Source organism: Mastigoproctus giganteus, chromosome 1 (genome assembly GCF_048544385.1).
Source record: "Mastigoproctus giganteus isolate SK-2022 chromosome 1, ASM4854438v1, whole genome shotgun sequence".
Taxonomy (NCBI): Eukaryota; Metazoa; Arthropoda; class Arachnida; order Uropygi; family Thelyphonidae; genus Mastigoproctus; species Mastigoproctus giganteus.
The window spans coordinates 197039288-197064549 of NC_143575.1; the positions used below are offsets into that span (position 1 = coordinate 197039288).

A 25262-nucleotide genomic window follows, 5' to 3' on the forward strand; every position below is an offset into this window, starting at 1 on the left:
CACAAGCACGGTACCAAGTACTATAGGTTCTAATACCTCTCGTGTTTGGGGATTTCATAAAAAACACACGCACACACACAAGAATATTTCGCCAAGTTGTCAAGCATATCTGCAAAAACTTTGTAGCAACTAAACGGGCTTTTCGTATGGATGCCTCTATTGAACCTATTTTTACAATTAAATTAATATCAGATTTATATTTAGTGCGTTGAATTTTATTTAATAAAATAAATTTAATTAATGTTAAATTAAAATACATTTGGCACATGCGTTCCACCTTTCTTGTCTGAGGTGACTATATGATTTGTCCCTATATCTGAGTTCAAGTTCTATACAAAAATAATATATTAGCGTAATTTCTCTATGTAGTTAAATTGTTTAAATCAAAACGAAGTGTGTATTAATAAGGCTTGATTACAATACATGAGATCGTGAAATGGTCGGAGTGCACTGTATCTGTAAATTTGGGCTACTAAAGTTCATTAATTTGCTACCGTTTTATGAAGTCATGTGACTTTTTTTTTTGGGTTTGCAATGTTTGTTTTGATTGTTTTCATGTGGGTCAATTCTCGTGTGAATCGTTACAGTTAAGCGTGTTACTGATAATTTATTAATTTCGTATTCATTGATTTATTTTTGTTGCGAATGTCGTTATTAGCATGTTTTCTAATTCTGAAGATAAAGAATTAAGTGCAAAGAAGAAGCATGCTGACAGATTAAAGAAACTGAGAGATCTTCATACTCGAAGGGTACGTCTGTAATTTTATAAGACAACTGTGCATCATAGTTTCTGATTGTAGTCATAGTAATGGTATCACTCCCGTTTATAGTAACAGTTTGTGTAACAGCCAAGCATACCGTGAGGCCAGCAAAGCATTCTAGGAATTTAACCACTCAATGAAATATAGTATTTGAGCATTTTATGCTCGAATGCTATGTCTTCATTGAATGTAATTAATTCAAATAATAAAGTTAAATTCATCCAAAATAGAATGTGGTATTTAAAAATGAAAGAACATGAATAATGAAATTGAAATTACACGGATTTGGTGCCCAAATGATAACCACAGAAGTTAGAACATGGTTCAGTTATTTCATTAGTTCATATTAAATTAGGGTTATTGCTGTTTAATATAATTACACCATTAGTGCGGTGGGGTGTATTAAACCCACTTCATATTTTCCTTAAATCAGTTTTAAACAAGCAATTAACTATATATTTCTTTAAATGTTCCTGTGTCTGTTTCATTTTGTTTGGAGTTTTGTTCTGTACCAGTTGCACGAGGGCTTATTTGAACATTATTATTTTCACTTGAGTCACTTAGCTGTTCATTTTCATCATATGTTGCTGCATCTTATTGAGCTTCAATAAGTTTTTACTTTTATTTTTTTTAAATTTCGATTTTTCTTTCATAATTCATTGTGAATTTGGATAATACAATTTAGTATATGAAGAGCATAAACCTACTTAAATTCTTTTTCTTTGGTCAAGATTCAGTATTGGGAACTCTTTAGTTTTCCTTGAGCATTTTAATTTTACAACTGAAGGGTGGGTTGCTAGTATTCTGTTTGATCGTGAACTACATTTTGTCTCACTCCCTAGCCTATCTGGTGAAGGTGGCCCTACCAGGAGCTTAAGCTCTAACTAGCATAGCTCATGGGGTAATCCTTAGTGTAGCAGTGGGGGGGGGGGGCACAATACTCTAGAGCAGTGTTTCTCAACCTGTGTGCTGCGGCGAATCAGTGTACTGTGAGTATGCTTCAAGTGTGCCACGGAAAATGTAAATTTTAAAAAAAATAATAAATACAAGTTTTATAATAAAAATTAATTGAACAAAAACTTCATTTATGTACACTGCTCCATCTGATCGCCTTCTAGTGGTCAATGACATCACATTTTGATTCCTAGTTCCACCATTCTTATCCCTTGAGAGAGTAACTCCCAGGCATCCTGCAGTGCATTTTGCTGTTGTATAAGTGCAACTTGTAAGTAGCATAGTTAAGAAATTTCCATTGTGTTTTTATATCTAAAATGTCATATTCTGTTAATTCATGTAGAACAGATATTTACAATGAATTATATTAGCACATTTTAGAAGTAACTTTAATTTTTTTTAGAAATTATTAGCAAAGGATAAATTTTTAGTGAAAGGAAATCAGAAGAGACAACTGGATAACAACAAGCTTTGAGAAAAATGACAAAAACAAAAACGAGCCCCATTAACATAAAAAAAGTAGAAAATATATATTGTCATAAAAATGGTGATAATTATTTGGCGATCGGATTTTCATATACTGGGTAACCAAGGTTGTCCTCTACCTTTATGTGTAGTATGTGGTGGTTTAAAATTGTTGAATAAATCAATGGTGCCAAGTAAATTAAAGCATCATTTTTATATGAAACACGAGAATTTATTGTCCAAAACTTTGAAGTAGTTTAAAAGACTGCAGGCCTCTACTAGAAAACAAGGTGCGAATTTTATAATATGGGTGAAAAAACTGAGAAAGCACAAGAAGCCAGCTATTGAGTAGCTGAACTGCTGGCAAAAAAAAAGAAAAAAGAAGTCTCACCTGATTGCAGAAAGTCCGATTTTACCAACATGTTAGGTTATCATGAAATGTATTTTGGGAGAGGAAGCTGAAAAAATATAATGGCAGTACCACCTTTGAACAGCACACTTATCAAGAGTATAAAAGTAATCTGGGTTTTTTTGCTTTTGCTTGATAAATCTTTGTGAATTTCATCGTATGGAACTTAGCATTTTTGAAGCTCCGTTTTGAAATTTGGGCTCCTTTCATTCAGAAAATAAGATTCTAATTGCTTGGCTAACTTTATGCCTTTCCATATGCTTTTTAGTGTAAAATTTGGAAGTTTAGAATTTTCATCTGCGATATCATCCTCTGAATTGATTTGGTTTTACTTCCGATGCCATTTCCACCAAATCCGCTTCGCCAGATTCTTTTTCTACCAGTAATTCTTGAACGTCTTCAGTAATCATTTATTTTTTTATTAGCGTAGGTGACTAAGGCCATGTTACTCTGTGTATATTGTCTATAAATTGCATGTGTCCTGAGGTCGATTTTCTGTTTTGCTGGACAAAAAACCTGAGTTTCCAGGAGAAAAAAACCATGCTGCCCTTGTCTGCGACCAACTAACTTAGCCATGTTGTGAAAAAGACCCATCAATATTCCTCCCATCATCGACGGAATTCGAATTCAGGTCTTTTCCACCATGTGTGGGGAGGAAGGCGATTCTGTCAACTGTGCTACACACAAGGGCTTCAGTAGTCATATCATCAGAACCTTCCTCTCCTACCGACATAGCAAGTTCTACTATTGCACCGATTCTGTTTCCTGCAGCTTGACCATATTTCCTGAATGAACTGAATCTGGCCATACATTTTTCCCCACACATTTAACATTGCCGGTTTTACTTCTTTTAGTGATAAAGCTATGGTTCTGATACAGTCCACAATTGAGAAAGGTTTCCATGCCTCCATTACTTCAATAAATTTGGAATCAATGTTTTCCAAAATACATTGTAATGATTTTCTGATGTAATGAGTTTTAAAGGTGGATATAATGCCGTGATCTAATGGCTGAATGAAAGAAGTTGTATTAACCTAGTACAGCCCTGGTAGTAGGAACATAACTTCAACGTTTGGATGACTTAAATCTTTTGGATGGCCTGGTGTGCTATCCAATAGTAATAAAACTTTGAAATCTAGATTTTTTCCCAAGTTCAGCAAGCACAAGTTCAATAGCATAGAACGTAACACCCGGATTTTCCAACAAAATAAATACAGGGATTTATCAATAATTTTTTTTGACTAGTGAGTCAACAGCGGTGATTCAAAAAGAGTGGACATGTTGAAAAATTGCATCCAATTGCAGGGTTTCCCCCACACAAAAGCTCAAAAATACCTTGTTATGCGAGGTTTACTGAAATTCTCTAACCATGTTAGAAAAAACTGTTATATAACTACTGTGTTGTGCGAGGATTGCTGCAATTTATCAGTTGTGTTAGAGTGAAACCGTGTTGTAGGTGTACAGTGTTTATATGGGGGTTGCCTGTAATTGTATTTTTGTTTGTTTTTATATAAATATGTTAATTTTTTACATATTTTCTTTTAAATTTCACGTATGTTCCTGTATGTTAAAAATTTTGTTTTAATTTCGTGTATGTTCAAAAAATTTCCTAACAAGTGTGTTATTAAGTATACCCAACAGAAATAACATCCCGTTTGTGAATATATGAGTATAGTAGTGATTGTAGTGCGCCACAAAATTTTAGCGTCTTTTAAAACTGTGGTTCAGCAATGAAAATGTTGAGAAACACTGCCCTAGAGATGTATTTTATCATGCTAATTCACCACTAGCTAATGTAAAACTGAAAAGTTGGACATTTATGTATTCTAAGACTAGCATTGAAAAGGTATTGTTCTCAGTTCCAGACTATTGCCAGTTATTAGATAACATGCAAACTAATTGAAGAGGACTTTAGAAATTCCCTTATTCAAAGAAGGGAATGTAACCCATATATCTCCAAGAGTGACAAGGCTAAACTACTATACTGTCATGGAAGACCACTCATCCAGAAATTCTGAGTTGGCCTTTGACCCCCAGAATGCTTTTGAAATTGCTAATAGCTCCTGTCTCATATTCTATTTCCTCAGTATTACAAATTGGTGTTCTTTCAATGGGCCTTTAAGGTTGGGGACAAAAAAAATACACGAAGCTGAATCTAGTGAGTAAGGCGAATGGGGAGTCATTATGGGTTAAGGAGTGCTTCACAAGAAAGTTTTGAATACAAAGCATTGAATGTGCTTTTATATTATTATGATACAAGCATCAAAAAAACATTTTTCTAGTCATTTTCAGCATTACACTGTTGCTGTAGTATTCATAATTGCTGCTCATTTATGCAGGACAATTCATGATGAACAATGCCCTCTGAGTCCAAAAATATGATAATCATGATGTTCACATTTGACTGAGATTGTCTTGCTTTTCTGGCTTTGGAGAAGAGGGATTTTTTCATTCAGAAGATTGTGCCTCTGTTTGTGGGTCATTATTGTGAACCCATGATTTGTCATGTAATGATGGAAGAAACAACATGTGGACAGCAGCAGCATATAGAAGATGATTCTGACAAGAGAAAATTTGCAGCCCTTTGAGATCATCATCATTGAGGATGTGAAACTGAAACACAAACTTTGGTGAAACCATGACATTCTCAAATTTTGTGTCGAAATTGATTGACATGTCCCAGTATCTCGACAGAGGACCATGAGGTCCTCTGTCGAGATGGGGCATAATAGTCAATCTATTTTATTTTATTAATTTTCAGTTTATTTGGTCATGTATTGTTGTTAGTTTACGTTCCCACCTTAGTGAGATTTCGCATAATTCAGAAACGGGTGGTTACTAGGGGCGCTGCTAAATTTCTTTTAATTGGCTTGATTTCTAAATTATTTTAGGAACATTGCTTCAACACTACCCTTTTCTTCTTTACCCCCCTCCCTTATATTTTTCTGTCATTTTTATTTTATTTGGTTCAGTTCATTTTCACTCTACTGGTTTGTCATGCTACTGCAATATCCTATTTTAATTTAGCTTATATATATATTGTTTATTACATTGTATTAGCCTTTATTGTAAACCCCTGGCTTGTAGCCGTGAAGGGTATTGTGTATGGCGTGTGCCTTTTGTATGCAATAAAGAGTTCTTCTTCTATATATACAGGGTGTCTCAAAAATACGCAGCATAAGTTCAGGAATGAGTTTCTCATATGTAGACAATAAAAATATTTTATATCAACATAGTTTTGGAAATGCTTGGTTCCCGAGTTATTAACCGGAATGTCTTATCTTCCGCAGGTGATTTCCTTCATCACAAGGTACTGACAGAATCTGGTGGTTTTCCGTTCCGACCATGTACTCAAATCAGGAACAAGCGGATATGCACTTTATGTATGGTTTGGCGGACGGCAACGCTCTGGAGGCTTGTCGTTTGTACCACAAAAGGTTCCCAGAATGAAGATGTCCAGACAGGAAAACGTTCGAAAGTATCCATTGTCGCCTTTGTGAACATGGGAGGTTTACACCTTGTGCTGCCGACAGAGGACAACCAAGATCTATGACTCCTGAAGTAGAGGAGATTTTGAATGTTGTGCATGCCACTCCTGGAATCAGCACACTCGGAATAGCAATGCAACTGGCTGTTGAACATTCGACTATTTGGAGAGTTGCGAGAACACCTACTGCATCCTTACCACTGCAACGGGTACAGGCCTTGTCACCAGCAGATTACCCTGCGCGAGTAATGTTCTGCCAGTTGTTCTTGCAGAAGTGTGGTACAATTCCTCACTTTCCTGCCTTAGTGATTCACAGATGAAGCGCAGTTCACATGAGACGGAATCCAAAACTTTCACAATCAGCATGTATTGGCTGAGGAAAACCCACATGCAATTGTGGCAGGGAGACAATACGAAACATGCCAGGAATTTGGCATCGTCTTCACGAGTCCATGAGACGGCAATGTGAGGCCTGCATTCAGGCAGAAAGTGGACATTTTGAACAATTACTATAAGGTGATGTGAACAGTTAAGTGCCATAGACAGACCTTCAAAACTCGGAAACCAAGTGTTTCCAGAACTATGTTGATATAAAATATTTTTATTGGTATATGAGGAACTCATTCCTGAAGTTATGCCATGTATTTTTGAGACGCCCTGTATATAAAGAATCTTTCTTTTCTTTTCCTAATATTTCCTAACCTAACCTTTAAGTTTAGGTCACGAAATATAAGGAAACCTTTTCTATTATTTCCTAACCTACCATCTAAGGTCAGGTTATGAAATAAAATGAAAAATAAAGAAACCTTTTCCTTTTTTCGTAACCAAACCTAAATCAATAATATAGTAAAAACATTCATGAACTCCAAAATCTGCTTTTAATAATGAGAAAAAAACATAACGAAGAACATAAAAATGAACAGAATGGAACTTTTTCAGAAAAAAAAAAAAATCATATAGTTGGACCTCAATAGCTATTCACAATTTGAGTAATAATATTCTGAAAAGTATCTTCATGATTTTTCCCATAAATTTGACGCCACATATATTCATTCATGTGACCCGTCAACATATCTTTACAGCTGCCATTTAGTCTTTTAGTCACACTTTTTCGTCTCTTCCACTGGGCTTTGATGTTATTCGTATGTGTTCCTGTATGTGGATCTACAAAATATTCCTTGTGTTTCACCATTAAATGTTTGTAATTTTTTTTTTCTAAGGCCGTAATATGCCTATATCCACGCCATTCATCTGTTATGATGGTAATATTTTTCTTTACTACTTTTCTAATAATTCATAAAAAAGTTTTTGCTTTCCAATTTTTTATGAATTTCATGAAGACAAATTTTGATCATCTTTCAAGTACTCCAAACACCCATTTCTTCTTAGCAATTAAATTTCGTCCTCTGTGATGTTTTGGTTTTACCAGTACAGTTTCGTCTGCTTCTACAGTTTACCCCGATCCACCAAACTTAATGGGTTTTTTTAAACAACTGCAATTTGCAAATATCTCTTAGTTTCTTGTAAAACTTAATTACTGTTACTTTCGAAATCTCCAGATGGAATGCTGTCATAGTTACTGTCATGCACGTTGACCAAAAGTATATAATATACATTATCTTTTTTAATGGAAGTTTTGTATTTTCCATAAAACTATGTTTTAATAAAGAAACTCACGCAGAACATTTTTTACAATATCAGAACTTTCCACGTGACTCTGTTCGTGATTCAATTAATTTAAAATAATCATTGCACTTAAAACAGTACAATTTCGGTCTTATTAATTTAGTTTTCCTCAAAAAATCAAGCAACGTTTTATTTTTCTTACAAATTTCTTCCACCTTTAAAGGATTCATTACTACTATTATCTGTTTACCCTTCATTACAAAACTAATTATGCACCATTCTTTACACATAAATACACATCATAATGCCAACCAATGACTACACAGTTTGTAGTCTGTCACCCCCACCACCAATCATTTCATCGAATGTCATGCCTACCACTAAATAAGTATATCGTTCTCGACTTCTGCTCCACACCGATAACACCTACCATCTGTTTATCGAGCGAGCAGCGCTAGAGTGCGGTATCGGGAAACTAATTTTCCAGGTAAGTTAGCCAACGTTTCCAGTGGTTCTCATGTTGGCTTTCTTTACCTTAGCCAATACATTAAAAACAAAACTTTCTAGATAACAGAAAAATGAAAATAATGGTACCTGGAATCCCCCGAAGGTGCCATTATTCTGAAAGTCTACTGTATATGATATCAAAATTATTTTTTGCATCTAGTTCCTTTGTGACCACATCATAGTATCCAATCAGATTTGTCAGACAAGACTTCCTCTTAACAAACCCATGCTGTGTCTGAATTATAACTGCAGTCTTGTCTAGATGATCCTGCAATGCTTCTTTAACCAGTGACTCCATTATTTTCCCCAGAACAGAAGCTAAACTAACAGGTCTGTAATTACTTGTCACCCTTTGATCCCCCTTTGTAAGTTTGGGATGCAATTTCACATCTCTAGTCCGTGGGAACCTCCCACGAATCCAAGGATGCTCTTATAATTATGGCTAAGGGTTTGATTACTTTCTTTGCTGTCTTCTTCAGTATAACTGGATAGATCCTATCTACCTAGAAGTCTTTGCTGTTTTTCTTTGCATTCTTCCTCAAAGATTTCTTATAATCTGCCTTTGCCTGCCTAACCTCCTTTGTGACGATTACAGACTAGCTTATATCTACCATAGTCTTCTGTGTCGCCTGATAATTTATATGCATTCCATGATTTTTTTTTTTTTTTTCCTACAAGTCTCATTAGTTCATCTGCCATTGATTTAGGCTTGAATTTCTTATTCTTCAAATAGGCCTTTGGGGTTGGTAAAGTTCTGATTCAGAATAACTGCTATGTAATGTACCAACTGTATAACTGGAAGTTTATTAAAAGAGAAATAATATTATAATATAAGACTGGATCAAATTAAAATGATAAAATAAAGTACACTGATTATACAATAAAAGCAGTAAAATAATAAAATATAAAAATAAAATATTAAGAATAGCAATTACATTATACGGAATAAAAGCAATAAAATGATAAAAACAACCCCAGCTTTCAGAGGCGACCGCCTCCTTTATCAACAGGTTTATGAGACTCATGGGTGCCTCCATAGCCAGGTGGGAAGGAGCAGCAGTAGGTAGCACACGCTTCTTGATTAGACTGGGGTTCGAGCCCATCACCACCAAATACGGAGGATGCGGAAAGGTCAGGGAATGACCACCGCATATTCCTGGAGCAATATGGCCTTAATTGCTAATGCTCCTAAAAAACAAACAAACAACAAACATGAGACTCATGGCAAACCATAGCTCTGAAAGCTACAGTTGTTTTTATCGTTTTATCGCTTTTATTCCGTATAGTGCAATTGATATTCTTTATATTTTATTTTTATATTATATTATTTTACTGCTTTTATTATAGAATCAGTGTGTTTTATTTCATCATTTTAATTTGATCTGGTCTTATATTAATATTATTTCTATTTTAATAAAATTTCAGTTATGCAATTAGTGTATTACATAGCAGTTATTATGAACCAGTATTTCTTAGTTGGTGTGAAAAGCCTAGTAGCTTCCAAGATTAATTCCTTGACTGCTTCCCATTTAGAATTTACTGTTGGTGACATCATCAGTTTGTCCTACTGTATGGAATTTAAAAACTGATTGGGATCACTGTAGTCACTTTTACAAAAGCAAAAACCCTTCCTTTTAGCATTAGCATTAGTAGAGGCATATGATGCAAAAAAGCAAGCTTATGCAGCATCAGCCAAAAAAAAAAAAACAAAAAAAAAAAAAAAAAAACTGATGGTAGTTACATTTTTAATAAATCTTACATCAGTACATTGTGATCACTGCTGATAATCAGATCAAGAGTATTACTCCCTGTGGTTGCCTCTTGAACATGCTGCTGTAGAAAATAATCATTCAGTACATCCAAAAAAGCTTTGCTAGTGTGCAAGTGACCAATGCTCAAGTTTCAGTCAATATCTGGAAAGTTAAAATCTCCTATTATAAGACACTGATTTACTGGCCCACTCTATTTCTCTGTATAATTGTTCACTGTACTCATCAGAGTCATCAGGCTTATAACAAACTCCTACCCTCATTTTTGCTTTCCCAGTGCTTATGTTACACTAAACCAACTCAATATTACACTGTTCATCTATGTCAACTGGATGCACTTCCTTAGATTTTTTGTTTCTTAACTAACATTCCATCCTATCCTGTCTGTCCTTTCTGTACACATTGTACTCCCCAAATTCTAATTCTGCATTCCTTATATCTGTGTGACAGCACTTCTCTGATATTCCAACATTATCCACCTTTGATGTCTTGATCAGCACTTCAAATTCATCAAATTTATTTACTGTACCCATAGCATTGGTGTACATGCAAGTATATATGCACTTGTTCTTACTCTTATTTACTCTAACTCAGCCCATGTATTTACTTCTTCGATGATGACTCCCAGCAGTTCTTGAAACCCCAGCACCTTGCTTTCCAGGCTGCTGCACATTTCAATAAAAGCAATGCGAGAATCATTTTCACCTCTGCCTGTGGCTACTTTTAACCTGTTGGTCTGTGAATCCCCCCCCCCCCCCCAAGCTAGTAGTTTTCTGACCCATCTAACACTGTCTCAATAGCATCAGCAAATATTCTTGCACCATTCGTTTAAGTGTATACCACTCTGTAGAAGCAGAGTCTCTGTTAACAAGCACAGACCATGCTGAGAAAAATTGTACCCCATGAACCTTGCACAATCTCTTCAGGGCTGAATTGATTGACAAGGCTCTCTCATCATATACTCCCTCCTATTGTGTCTGGGCAGAATTGCAGACATTTTCAAATTTTTTTTTCTACCTTTCCTTGTACCTGTTAAATTAGTGTACAGATCTACTCTTAATGTCATTAGTGCCGGCATATACAGCAATATCACCTTTTGTGCCCTTAAAAGATATGTACTCTATCTATAATGTCATCAGCTTTTGCCCCTCCCAATAATAATTAGCATTTGTGGGACCAGTGCATTCTGCCTTGAAGATTGCTGCTTGCCTTATGTACATTCTTTCTCTTTTCACCAGTTATTAGGGAGTGTGATGACACTGTAAACTAGGGTGTAATAAAGAAACTGAGCACAGACAAGCATGTAACAATATGACAGTGAGCATATCCATACATGAACGGACTGGGAAACTTGGCTGGCAGCTTTCACGACTCACAAGTTTCTGGTTTTCCCTACTTCATGAGTACACTCTGGTGTCAGTCAAATATTTTTGTTCGCAAATTGAGGTCTGTAAAATCAAGGGTTTACTGTACACAAAAGAAACATAAATATTCTTATTCGTCTCTATATATTTCCACAAAAATTTGGTTTATTTCTGTGACACATACTTTTTTCCTTTCCTTTTCCAGAAGCCTCGTTGTTCCTCTCCTGTGATAATCCTCTATTCTTTCCATCAGTCATCTGTTCAATTTTGTGAACATTGTTTGCTGTAAGCATTATCAAATTAAGGGTTATGAAATCCTGTTCTTGTAATCATAATAGTAGTTATAAAATTCTCTGACCATTTTTCCTTCTCATATATATTTCTCTCTACATATTTTTTAATTCCCTTATCTCTGCATTTCCTATCACTTTAAGTGTTTCATTGATTCCAGCTGGCTTTCTCTTCTTTATTTCCCCTGTAATGTGGCTCTGACATCTATTTCGGTTATCACTGGATCCAATTCATCCTCAGTCACCTCATATTAATCTCCATCTTAATCCAATAATCACTGAAGAAAACCAAACAGAATCAACTTTCAGAAATACAGTTTTACAATCAAGCTTTACAAAAGATTAAGGTGTATTCCCGACAGATAATAGCTTCTGTTCAACTTGTGTTCTTTGTTCAAAATAAAAATAAAAATTTTATTAAAAGAAATACTCCACTCCATTATCTTTGTACATGCTACTTATGATTCCAGAAATTTTTGTGATTTTATATATGTACATGTACATGCTAATATATGAGAGTGAAAAAAATTATAAATTCAGGATATATAATCACTTACGAAAAAAAATATCAGGGAGAAAAAGCGTTTTACAAATTTCGAAAATAACAGAGAAATCCAAATTACAAATTTCTATAAAATGTGGCCTGTTTTGTGACATCACACCTCTGAGCTTTTGGTTTGTCCTCTGTTGCTAACCACTAGAGGACAAACAAAATATTTCAAATATCCGTTGATATTTCAACAGATATTTGAAAAATCAGTATAAAATCTGTAACTCCTTTACAACTTCTCCAATTCGTTCATGATTATTGTCTAATAGAATCTTATCTAAATATAGAAATAGCACTATGAATTTTTCTTACTCTGCCTGTAACAGTAGCTTCTTGTGAAAGGTCCTTCAAAGCGAGAAAAATTCAATTAAAATAATATACCTTCATTGCATATTTTTAGCTTATGTTAAAATGTTAAAAGTACTATATTTCCCAATATTTTGTTTTTATGATTTTATACAAGATGTATAAACATAAACTATCTGGTTTTCTAATTTCTTTGTAGTTATATGTATTTTTTTTGTAGTTTATATAGAATTAAATTCCCTGTAGATATAAAGGAATATTTGTAAGTTTTTTTGATATTTTTGTTTTGTTATATTCATTGTATTATTTAAATTATTTTATTAATAAATATATGCAAATCGTAGACCATTGCAATAGTAATTTTTATAAATTCATAAAGATTGCAGAAGTGTAGCAAGGGGGGTGAAAAGGGGGATCCACCCCTCGGGCACCAAGCTTCAGGGGCTCAAAGTGAAGGAATTATTTATCACAATCAGGGGTGCCAGGAAGGCATGTTACCCCCGGGCATCGACGACCCTAGCTAGGCTACTGAAAGATTGACTACTTATATATAATGGTGGTGTACTTATAACACTTTTGCCCCAGGCATAAGATTGCTTAGTTCAGGCTCTGCAATCAAGCAAGTACTTGATTGTAAAATTGTGGAATCAACTTTCAAAATACAATTTCAAACCTTTTCAGAAATGATTGTAAAATTGTGTACAAGTAGTTGATTGCAAAATTATATACTGTACTTCCATTTCATTTGTAAACAGTGAATAAATACATATACTCTCAGTATATCTCATATGCGTTAAGTAGATTCATATCGTATATGCCCAAAAGTATTCAGAAACTCCTCCATAAATATTGTGGAGGATTTTCTGAATTCTGTGCAAGAATTTTCTTACACGTGTATCAGCTCAGACATGCTAATATAAATCTTGTAGGTTTGTGTTGCAGTGCACTGTGTGTACATCCGTAACTTGTTGAAACCTCTGGAAGATCTTATTCAAAGATGGAATACTGTAGGTGATATCCAGTATCCATCTTTGAATAAGATGGATACTGGATAGCCTCACAAACTTGCAGAATGTGTTTCATGAACCATAAAGAAAGTAATTGGTGTCTTGTGTTAAATCATTTATCTTTTGTCATTTTAGTTGACAAATCCAGCAATTCAAAAGCACATGCAGTAAAGGGAGCAAGGTTATCTTAGCAAGCTATGTGTACTTTCATAAGTGATTCCATAAATTGTGCCTATCTCAATGTGATTCAGTGTTATATGAGTTAGAATGTTATTTCCTGTTTTTTTTTCCCTTTACCTTTACTTGCACACTGCAATATTTTAGCATTTTGTTTATTTATATTTATTATGAATGAAAACATAATTTTCTACTCTTTGTTAATCCTTTCCATTTTTGTTCTTTGGCTCTACATATGCATTCCCTAAAAATTACAATATTTAGAAATTGAAATTTACATTTCTCCCTTATGGTTAGCCATTTTCCCCATCCATATCCCTAAAAATGTTATAGCTTAAAGGTCTGAATTGTATTTGAATGAAAGTATTTTGTTATAGAATGAAGCTCGCAAGTTAAATCACCAAGAGGTAGTAGAAGAGGATCGGAAAGCCAAATTGCCAGCGAATTTTGAAACTAAACGTGCTTGGGCAGAATGGAAACTGCAAGAAGAAAATAAAAAACTGGTAATGAATTACTGTTGTCATTATAATTAGTATTAATATTAGCAAATGAAGCAAGGAAGCAAACTACAGAATTGTCAAAAAACCCCCTACCCGGTTCATCTATCTCCTCTAATAATTTATCTAATTTTTCCTTAAATTTATTCTAACTACCCACTTACACAAACACCAGATGTAGTTCCAACAATCAGTTACTTTATGGCCGAAAGCAAAATTTCACACTTTCTATCTTGCATGTGTTGTCCGAGAAAGAGTAAAAATGCCATCAGTATATTAAAATGACAAAATAACTCATGAAGTATGGTCATAAAGACAGCATTGTTACAAAAATTAGTATTTATGAATCACTTTTTGAGAAAAAAAATTAAATGCAGTTAACCCTCATATAACATGGCAATTAGGTTCCTATAAAATCTCATGTAGTGCAAAACTGGATTATACAGGACTAAGAATCAGCACAAAAAGGGGAGTTACATTCCAAAAGCTAACAAAAATATGTTTTGTTTTTTTTTTATAACTATTGGAAACTTAATTATTCTTAAAAATAAATAATAAATAAATTTTCTGTTTATACTCCGGGACGACCAACCGGTCAGAGGAGTTTGCATGATAGATTGAATACAAGAAACAGCACCGTATTCAGTAGTCATGGGCTTGAACCCCGGTCACTCAAGGCACGTGTACTTAGGCACCGACGCACCTGACCGCTAGGCTGCGGCATAGTAATAACTAAACAAAGTCTTAGAAACTGTGATACATAAAATATACGTATCACAGTTTCTAAGACTTTTTTTTTACGACACAGGACTCTAAGTATAGAGTCCTGTGTCATGGTGTTATCGGTGGGACTCTGTTAGGTTGGCGGCTCTCATAACCAATGTGGCTAATGATGATGGTCTTGGTAGAGTTGTTTCTCGTTGAAGGCGGCAGTGATTTGTGTCACTGTCGCTCTCTGGTTGGCTGAAACAATACGAGACAGACATTGATGACCACATTCATCCACCACTTTTCTCCACCCACAGCACTGTCTACGATGAGATGTTATTCCAGAAATGGTGTATTCCCAATACACTCTTGATACTGTTGAAAGGGGATAGTGCAATTTCTGTACCACCTCTGTGATAGTGACCCATGCATCGGGCACTCACTATCATCCTTCTTTCAAAGTCGGTTGACTCATCACATTTATCCATACTGACATCGAATTACTGGCTATATGAATGCAGTGTACCTATATACCTGCCAAGCAGTGGGTTCGTCCACTAGCGAGAGAGGTGACAGCGTCGCATTGCCCAGAAACCAGGTATCACATGAATTTTGTCCTTTCAATGTACTACTTTAATTTGTTAGCAGGTGACATTTCAGGATTCTTGCTGAACCCCATCTTCAGACCATACATGCTATCAGGGATATAAGAACATTTTCATATCATGAAAATTACTATGAAATTAATTAATAAATTAAAACTAACATTAAGTTATGGAATGTATACACTTGCATTAATATAATGTTGAGAATACAGAAGATTTAGAACTCTATAGCCAAGTTAAACCACAAGTTAATTAAATAGAAACACGACAATTTACACTTTAGAGCAGCGGTTCCCAACCTTTTTTGACTCGCAAACCCATTTCTGGATAATATTTTTTTTCGTGAACCCCTTTCAACGTAAATTTTTTTTTTACCGAACCCCTTTCAGCATAATATTTTTAAAGTGAACCACTAAGCCTATATTCTCTGAAATCATAAAATATTTCTAGTACTACATTTTTATAAGTGACATAGCATAATAATAATTTTTATTATTAAGTATCATTCATACTTTGTAAAGCAGTTATTAATCAGTCCAAATTAGATTTCGAACAGAATAAGAGTAGAAAACTTGCTTCTTGTCCAATGGTAGCCGACCGTTCTGGTCTCTTGCCAAAACTATTGGCTGCAATTTTTGCCCATCTCTGTGCCCACTTCTTTCAAAACCAGATGGTTCTGTTGCCACATCAGCCAAAGATAAAGCTGAACTGTTGGCATCCTATTTTTCTTCCAACTCATGTATTGATGATCTTGGTAAATCACTTCAAACCATTCCCAGTACACTTCATTAAATGCCTCTTGTGGTCTTCGTTTAAAAAGATGTCAGAAGGATTTTGCGAATCTGATGGTAAGAAAGCTCCAGGTCCTGATGTTATTTCTTCACTTGTTCTCAAAATCTGAGCTCCTGAACTTACTTCTGTTCTTTGCTGTCTTTTTTCACTTTCTTATTCCAAAGGTGTTTTTTCTTCTGCTTGGAAATTTGCTCATATCCAGCCAGTTCCTAAAAAGTGTGATAAATCCCTCCCATCCAATTATCGTCCCATTGCAATTACTTCTACTTTTTGTAATGTAATGGAGAAATAAATTAACCGTCAACTCTTGAGCTATCTAGAAACATTCCATCTGATCAACGATCGCTAGTATGGATTCCGTCAGTGTCGATCCACTGGTGATGTTTTGGCTTATGTTACATATTTATGGACAAAATCAATGGAAAAGTTGGGTGAAACACAAGCAGTTGCTCTTGACATCTGCAAGACTTTCGTTTGTGTTTGGCATAAAGGTCCTCTAAATAAGCTTCCATCCTATGGTTTGCCAGCTATTTTTTGTAATTGAGTATCCAGTTTTATCTCTTACCTCTCACTGGTCAATGGTAGACAGCTCTCAGTCTTTTAACTTCTCCACTAATGCTGGTGTTCCCTAAGATTCAGTTCTTTCTCCCACTCTTTTCCTCTTGTATATTAATGACCTTCCATTGACTGGAAATCCTATCCATACTTTTGCTGATGATAGCACATTGCATTCCACCTTCCAGTTTGAGAAAACTTGCCCTGCTCAAACAGTTTTACCTTCTTGAATATCCACTACCATTTCCTTAAATGCTGATCTCCAATGGGGCAAAGATACTTAATTTCAATTCTTCTAAAACTCAATCCTGTTTTATAGCTCGCAAAAAGGATTCTTCTGCTCCTATGTTTATCTTTGATGACGCTCTGATTTCTAAGCAAGATCTTGGGGATTACCCTGACTTCTAATCTCTCCTGGCATAAAGCACATTACAAATATTGCTTCCTCTGCATCTAAAAAACTTGGTTTTCTTTTTTTCTCTTGGCGTTACTTTTCTTCCAAACTGTTCTTGACTCTGTAGAAATCGCAAATCCAGCCTATCACATAAAATTGTTCCCACATCTGGGGCGCTGCCCCCAAAACCTCTCTCAGGCTTCTAGATTCCATTCAAAAGAGGGCAATTAAGTTAGTTAATGTCTCATCTCTAACAACAACAAAAAAAAAAAAAATTATGATATTAGGGTCACCCGTAAATGATTACATCTACCCGTAATATTTATTGTGTCTGAAACTGACTAACTCAGCGACGGAGTGAAAAAAGCCCACTAAAATTGCTCATGTCATCGACAGATTTAAACTGGAACATTTTCCACCCCCCGTGTTGCAGACGGTGACGATACCACTGTGCTATCGTACAACAGTCTCATCTCTAACAGAGTCTCTCCACTCTGTCTCATAGACCTTTGTATAGATCCATGGGAACTGTTCTTCTGAATTGGCTTCTATAATTCCCGCTCTCTCTTTCAAAGCAATCCGAACACGTGCCACAACCAGTCAACATCCTTTTACTGTTCAAGTTCAAACTCACAGAACCAACTTTTCTTCTTCCTCATTTATTCATTCAATTTCCATTTTCTGGAAGAACCTTCCTTCTTATGTATTTCCTGAAAATTACAATCAACAGAAGTTCAAGTCTAATGTCAACAAGTATCTTCTTTCAATTTTTCAGCCTTCAACCCATCACGGTACTAAGTACTATAGGTTCTAAAAAAAAAGTACCTATACATAACAATGAGAATGGTCCTTGAGAATCAAAAAAAAATTAGTATTTAAAACATATTCATTTAACATATAGTATAAGATAGTAAACTAATTATAAGGAATCGTGAGCAATGCGGTTTCTTTCTTTGGCAATTCTTTACTTTTTATTTAATTTGATTTTACTTTATTGTTTATTATTAGTAATATTTTGTAGTTTACAATAATATACCTATGTAAATCTAAGCAGATGCCATTATAGAATTTTTAGTGCGAACCCCCTGGAAAACTTTTGGGAACTGCTGCTTCAGAGGAACCCAAGTTCTTACTTCCTGCACAGTAATACAAACAACAGAAACTTACCTTGTGCAGGGCTGTATAAAGAGAACAAGTAAAATGCGGTTCAAAGTTATCAAGGCCAGATGGACGATTTTTTTTTTATGAAGACCCCAAGCATGAGCAGTATTAGAACCTATAATACTTAGGTGCATAGGTCAAAGGTTGAGAAGATGAAAGTAGATACTTGTTCACATTAAACTTGAATTTCTGTAGATAATAATTTTCAGGAAATATGTATGAATTTTCAGGAAATCCGTTGTTCCAGAAAACGAAAGTTGAAGGAATAAATGAGGAAGAAGAAAAGTTGGTTCTGAGAGTTTGAAGTTGGACAGTAAAAGGATGTTGACTGGTTGTGGCTTGTGTTGGGATTGGTTTGGATGAGAGAGAGAGAGAGTGGGAATTATAGAAGCCAATTCAGAAGAACAGTGCCCGTGGAAGTATCTATAGAAAAGGAAAGTAGCAGAAATAGAATGTCTGAGACAGAGATTGGAGAGACTTTGTTAGAGATGAGTATTTAATTAACCTAACTGCCCTCTTTTGAATGGAATCAAGAGAGAGATTTTGGGGCACTGTCCCAGATGTGAGAATAATATTCCATGGTAGTGTGGATTTGTGATTTGTACAGAGTGAACAGCTGTTTGGAAGAAAAGTAATGCCAAGAGTGAAAGAGAAAACTCAGTTTTTAGATGCAGAGGAAACAATATTTGTGATGTGCTTATGCCAAGAGAGATTAGAAGTCAGGGTAATCGGAAGTAGAGAAATGTGATCTCGTCTAGAAATCAGAGTGTCATTGAAGATAAGCATAGGAACAGAAGAATCATTTTTATGAGATATAAGACAGGACTGAGATCAACTAAGTTATCTTTGCCCCACTGGAGAATTATCTGGAGATCAGCATTTAAGGAATTGGTAGTGGATATTTGAGAAGTTGCAGCAGTTTATGCAGGGCAAAGTTTCTCAAACTGGAAGTTTGAATGCAACGTGCTATCATCAGCAAAACTAGATTTCTGGTCAATGGAAGAAGGTCATTAATATGCAAAGAGTGGGAGAAAGAACTGAACTTTGGAGAACACCTTTATTAGTGGAGAAGTTAGTGTTCTACCATCACTTGCAGTGAGCAGTCAGAGAGAAAACTGGATACCAACTTACAAAAACAGTTGGCAAGCCATAAGGTGGAAGCTTATTTAGAAGACCTTTATGCCAAATGTGATCAAAAGACTGGAATATCAAGAGCAACTGTTTGAGTTTCACCAAACTTTTCTATTGAATTTGTCCTTACATGAGGAATGCAAGCCAGTATGTCACCAGCGAATCGACATTGATGGAATCCATACTGGTGATCATAGATCAAATGGAAGGTTTCCAGATAGTTAAAGATTTGGTAGTTAATTGATTTCCCCATTAGTTTAGAAAGAGTGGAAGTAAGAGCAATGGGACAATAATTGGATGGGTGGGATTTGTCACTCTTTTTAGGAACTGGCTGGATATGAGCAAATTTCCAAGCAGAAGGAAACACCCGTGGAATAAGAAAGTGAATAAAAGTGACATAGAACAGGAGTAAGCTCAGGAGCACATCTTTTAAGAATAAGTGAAGAAATACTATCAGGACCTGGAGCTTTTTTTTCATTAAGATTGTTCAAAATCCTTCTGATGGAAGACCACTGGAGGCATTGAATGAAGTGTATTGGAAACGGTCGGAGGTGGTTTACCATGATCATCAATATGCAAGTTAGAAGAAAAGTAGGATGCTAGCAGGTCAGCTAGTATCCTATTTTTTCTTTGGCTGTAGTAGCAATAGAACCATTTGGTTTTGAAGAGGTGGGATTGGAGATGGGCAAAAGTTGTGGCCAATATCTTTGGCAAGAGACCAAAATGCTCGACTACCATTTGGACACGAAGCAAGTTTTCTGCTCTTAGCCTCTTGGCAATCTAGTTTTGGAATGATTAATAACTGCTTTACAATTTTTGCATGCTTTGTTTGTAGCGAGAAAATGAACCTGGATATTTGGATGCAAGCCAGTTGCGATATGCAACATTCTTAACTTGAACAGCCTTAGCACATTTATTGGAAAACTAAGGTTTAGGTAAAGGACGAGATTTTAAGGTGAAGTGTGGAATAAAGAATTTCACCTTACAAGAATAATTTCACTGACATGATCTGAGCAACTGTTGACATTAGAAGATTTGAAACAGTAATCTGACCAAGGGAAAGAAGAAAAGAAATTGTGCAAATCATCCCATTTTGCATTCTTTTAATGCCGAAAAACATGAGGTTGGGAATGGCCACGAGAGAAAAGCTCCATTGGAAAAGAAATTTTGAAAAAAAGAGAAAAGTTCCATTGGAGAAGAGATCATTACCAAGTTGTGATCTGAGGTGCCTAGAGGACCCTCACCTGGTCCGTGTACTTATAAGGGTTGTTTGTGAGAAAAAAAAAAATCAAGCATATTGGCTGTGTTGCAATTACTAATATCTGTACAAGATATTAGTAATTGCAAAAGCCTCAGCATTTCAACCAGCTAGGTCTGTGTGACTATAAAATGGAAACCAGCTGGAGTTGTGAACATTAAAATCACAAGGAAAATTATTTCACTATTAGGAAAGTTGGATGGGAGAAAGTGAAGTTTCAAAGAGAGGAAGTCAAAGAGGTCCAAGTGATTAGTGTAGTTGGGAGAATGATTGGAGGCAATAAATGAATTTGACAGAATATGGTAGAGAGATTTTAAGTCAGAGAAGATTGAAAAGAGGAGATTCCAAATTACTAAGTTTCCAACAGGACAGTGGACGTATGCACAAGTACCACCTTTGAAGCAGAAGGACTTATACAGCGAATAATTCAGACAACTGAGATAAGCAGTGGTTGAACTGACAAATAATTGGGATTCTGTAGGAAAAAGTGCATGGGGTGTGGCAGACTCTTAAGTGGAAATGGACAACACTGAGATTGGAACTGAGACCATGTATATTTGTGAAATGAAAGAGTAAGTGTTTTGGAGGTTAAGATCTTTTCACAGATCAGATAAGTTTTGTTCTATTAATTTGACAAGTCATGATGTATTCAGTAGTAAGAAAATGTGGAGAGGATATGCTGTATGAAGTAAGACATGGGAAGAATATATTCACTTCCTTGATATAATGTGGCCTCGACAATGCTCCTCGCATACACACTTATTTGACTCCTTCCAGTCACTATCTGGCAGGGTAGAGGCAGCGAGATTATAAACCAGCTGATCCGGAAGCCCTATAGAGAGTTTCTAATAGGTTCGGTCTGGTGGACTATCTAGTGGCTGGCCTGCAAACACCATTTTAGAGCTGTGTCCTTGTAATTTAAGGAAGATTTGATCTCGCCATGATGTCCATCATAACTTCAAAAGACATCAATCATACTGCATGATAGAAGAGATGGGGGGGGGGTTGCCAGAGCTTTACTCTGGAGACTAAACATGAGTTCCACCACTTCAAGCCTCCAATAAGCAAAGTGGTGATACTGCACTGGTTGATAAGTCATCTACCATGTAGTAGATGACTCTTATCAACCGGTGGACAAATGTTCAATATGGCCTTAGGACAAAGGTTGAATACATCAAGCTGGTTCCAGGCTAAAGATTTGAGCTTGGGATTTGATTGGAGTTCCAGATACCTGGGTGGTGTCATTTGTCATTTGAAAGAACCTTTATCCCAAGACTGCCACCCGGGCTTCCACCCATATGCAGCTTGGTTCTCAGACTGTGACTTGCTATGGAACCATACTTCAATGGTAGTAATGTTAAACTCATAACAACAACAGTTAGTGACTAACACAAGTCATTCTTCCAATTAACAAAGACACTTCAACAGGAATGACCATTTGGCCAGGCGCCTCCGTAGCCAGGTGGGAAGGAGCAGCAGCAGTGCGTAGCACACGCTTCTTGATTAGACCGGGGTTCGAGCCCGTCACCACCAAATACGGAGGATGCGGAAAGGTCAGGGAATGACCACCGCATAGTTGCTAATGCTCCTAAAAACCAAATAACAACCATTTGGCCTTGCAGTGGGGATGGTGTCTCCTCCCCCACCACGAGGAGGTAGGTCGCCCTATCCAGTGATTAGACGTCATCCAAATACAGTGACTACAAATTTGACAAACCTGTCAAATACCTCATAAGTTTGAGTTAACTCCACCAAAGTTTCTCTGGAAAGGACAAATGTTCCTTCCTCAAGCCTTGCTCAAAGGCTTGAGGAAGGAACATTTCTTCGTCTCCACAAGAGCAAAGGTCTGAGGTCACCAACCCCAACTGGCACAGCCTCGACCTCAGACCATGTCCAGTCAGGACAGAGCAGACTGCCAGTCCAAACCAGAGCCAAGGCCTATGCCTGGGTATGTACTGTCTCAAAGGGCCAATGCTGTTCTGCTGTTCAGCAGGTAGTATTACATGCTGTTAAAGGGTGGGGGGTATGGAATGTTGTTTCTTTGTTTCCTTCTCTATTGTTATTTTGAAAATGTTGAAATATAGATAGGCTGTCAAAACTTATCCTTGTTTTTTGTAAATGGAAAGGTCACTGAAAAGCTTCATAAAAAGGCTTCCTCGAAGTTTTTCTTTGGTAGTTTTGATCCGTGGAGAGTACAGATGTCCTCGAATTTCCAGAGATTGCTGCATTGGAAGGCCTGGTATGCTGTACCCGATTCATTGGACCTACCATACTGCACATCCTAATTTATTTTATTTTATTTATTTAAAAAATAAATAAATCTTGCTGTTGAAAGGTTTGCAATGGTGGAAAATTAAGGGAAGAAAACATTACTATTTGGTTAAGCTGAAATGAAGATGGCAGTACAAAACTGCAATCGGAATAGTTTCTGAGCCAACATGTTTTTAATTATTTAATCAACTTTCTTCCATGTGATCAAAGCAATAGAAGTTGCTTGGTTTGCAGTCAAAATTTTTGATTCTTGATTATGAGAGTGGACAGAAGAATGACTTCTGTCCACTGAAAAAGAAAAAAGCTTTGATTATTATTATTATTAGCTATATGGTGCAAGGAAGCCTGAGGCTTATGCTGCACCAGCAAAAAAAAAATTCCTGAGCCACTCTGTGTGTGTGTGTGAGAGAGAGAGAGAGGGACACACACACACACACACACACACACACACACACACACACACACACACACACACACACACACACACACACACACACACACACACACACACAAAAGGGAATCACCAAGAAAGAGAAGAATGATGATATCCAGCTCAGGACCCTGGGTGTGCCAATTGTAGACGATTGTATAGCATATTCTGCTGAGATACATAAGCCAAAGAATGAGCATTCTGCTATCATCATCAGTTTTATGAGGCAACTGGATCAAGGCATTATTTAATAATGCCTTGATCGAGTTGCTGCATAAAAATGGAATTATTATAAATGCATCCATTTATTTTGAGGGTTTAGTGTCAAACAAAGTTAATTACAAAATTGCATTTTTTGAGATAACTTTAGTTTTACTTTATACAAATAACAATGCATATCATGTCACAGAGCTGTATATCTCTCTGATTGGTACGTTACATGTTGGCTGTAAGTCGTGGTGAGCTGTAGTGGGCTTGCATGGGCTAGCAAGAGCCCATTGTTATTTTTTTTGAAAATTTGCGAGCCCATTGTTGAGACGATCATCATTTATTTTACAAATAAAATCCTGAATGCAATTATTGAGTATCCAGAGCCGAAACTATGGTGGTGCGAGCGTATTCCCAGCATTTTAATGGCGCACTTGATCGGTTATGTATTTTAAAATTGCTTCATTTTTGATTTAATTACAGTCGGACCTCTGTTTAACAAACTTCTTTATAGCAAATTTTTTTGATTCCCCTTGGTAATTATATTTATTTCATTTTAATTATATTTATTAAAATTTCATTGTAACGAACGGATTACGAGAGACAACTTTGTATACATTGTTCTCACCCTTGGCCTTTAGGCAATTTAGGTAATTAGAAAGTGCGAATGAAAGGTGAAAGGGATTACCATTTCACAATGTTTGTGGTGTCCATAAGTAAAACCCATGCAATCTTTTTTATTTTTTGTTAGTTGTTGGCGCATCAGCTTCTATGGCCATATTGCACCTCCCAAAGTTTTTACATTTTACTGTGATCCAAGCCAGAGGTGGTAATCGAACCCACCACCTTTGGGTTGCCAGGCAGGCACTTTACCTACCTGGCTAGCCCGGTCGGCCCCATGCAGTCACACACTGATTATAGCCTCTGGTCAACCTGTGATGTGGTTCCCCTTTACTCCGACAAACGGGCATATATTTTTCGGAGAAGTGAGTGATCCATGCCTTCCAGTAAATTTCTCCCGTCTGTGTTTACATGGTCACAGTAGCTGAATATCTGTGTGATTCTGACATTTTGCACTGTATTCAAAGAACTAGTGAGAGTAGCAACGTGGAATGGTGGGGGGTTGAGGCAACTAAGGTATTATATAAACTTTATGAAGATGAAATGTTGGCAGATTTTAAAACTTTATTGAGCTTTTTACTATGTAGAAAACGTTCTAAAATATAATGGCATACAGGCAATAATTAGCATTATATCATCATCATCATCATCATCATCATCAGCCATTTTCAATCCATTGCAGGATGAAGGCCTCTCCAACAACTTTCCAGTTCCTTCTGTTTTTGAGCACTGGCCATCCATTTACTACCCACAAACTTATGAATTTCATCTATCCATCTCCTCCTTTGTCTTCCCTGATTTCTTCTAACTCCTCTTGGGTACCATTCTGTTATTTTTTTAGTCCATCTGTCATCATGTCTTCGAGCTATGTGTCCTGCCCAAGACCATTTTAGTTCTTTAGTTTTGATAAGAATGTCCTTTACTTGAGTTTGCTGCCTAATCCATGTGTTTCTCTTCTTA

At 36.1% G+C, this 25262-nt stretch overlaps 1 protein-coding gene across 1 annotated transcript in view; it reads left to right on the forward strand.

Annotated features, from left to right (window-relative positions):
* The first annotated feature begins 551 nt into the window (after positions 1-551).
* The window catches only part of LOC150091431 (pre-mRNA-splicing factor SYF2), a 111071-nt gene continuing 86360 nt past the window's right edge, over positions 552-25262 (forward strand). The window contains exons 1-2 of the mRNA XM_090383884.1: positions 552-749; positions 14050-14175. Of these exons, the coding sequence (XP_090240010.1) occupies positions 660-749; positions 14050-14175 (216 nt within the window). The 5' untranslated portion in view covers positions 552-659. The remainder of the gene's footprint in view (positions 750-14049; positions 14176-25262) is intronic.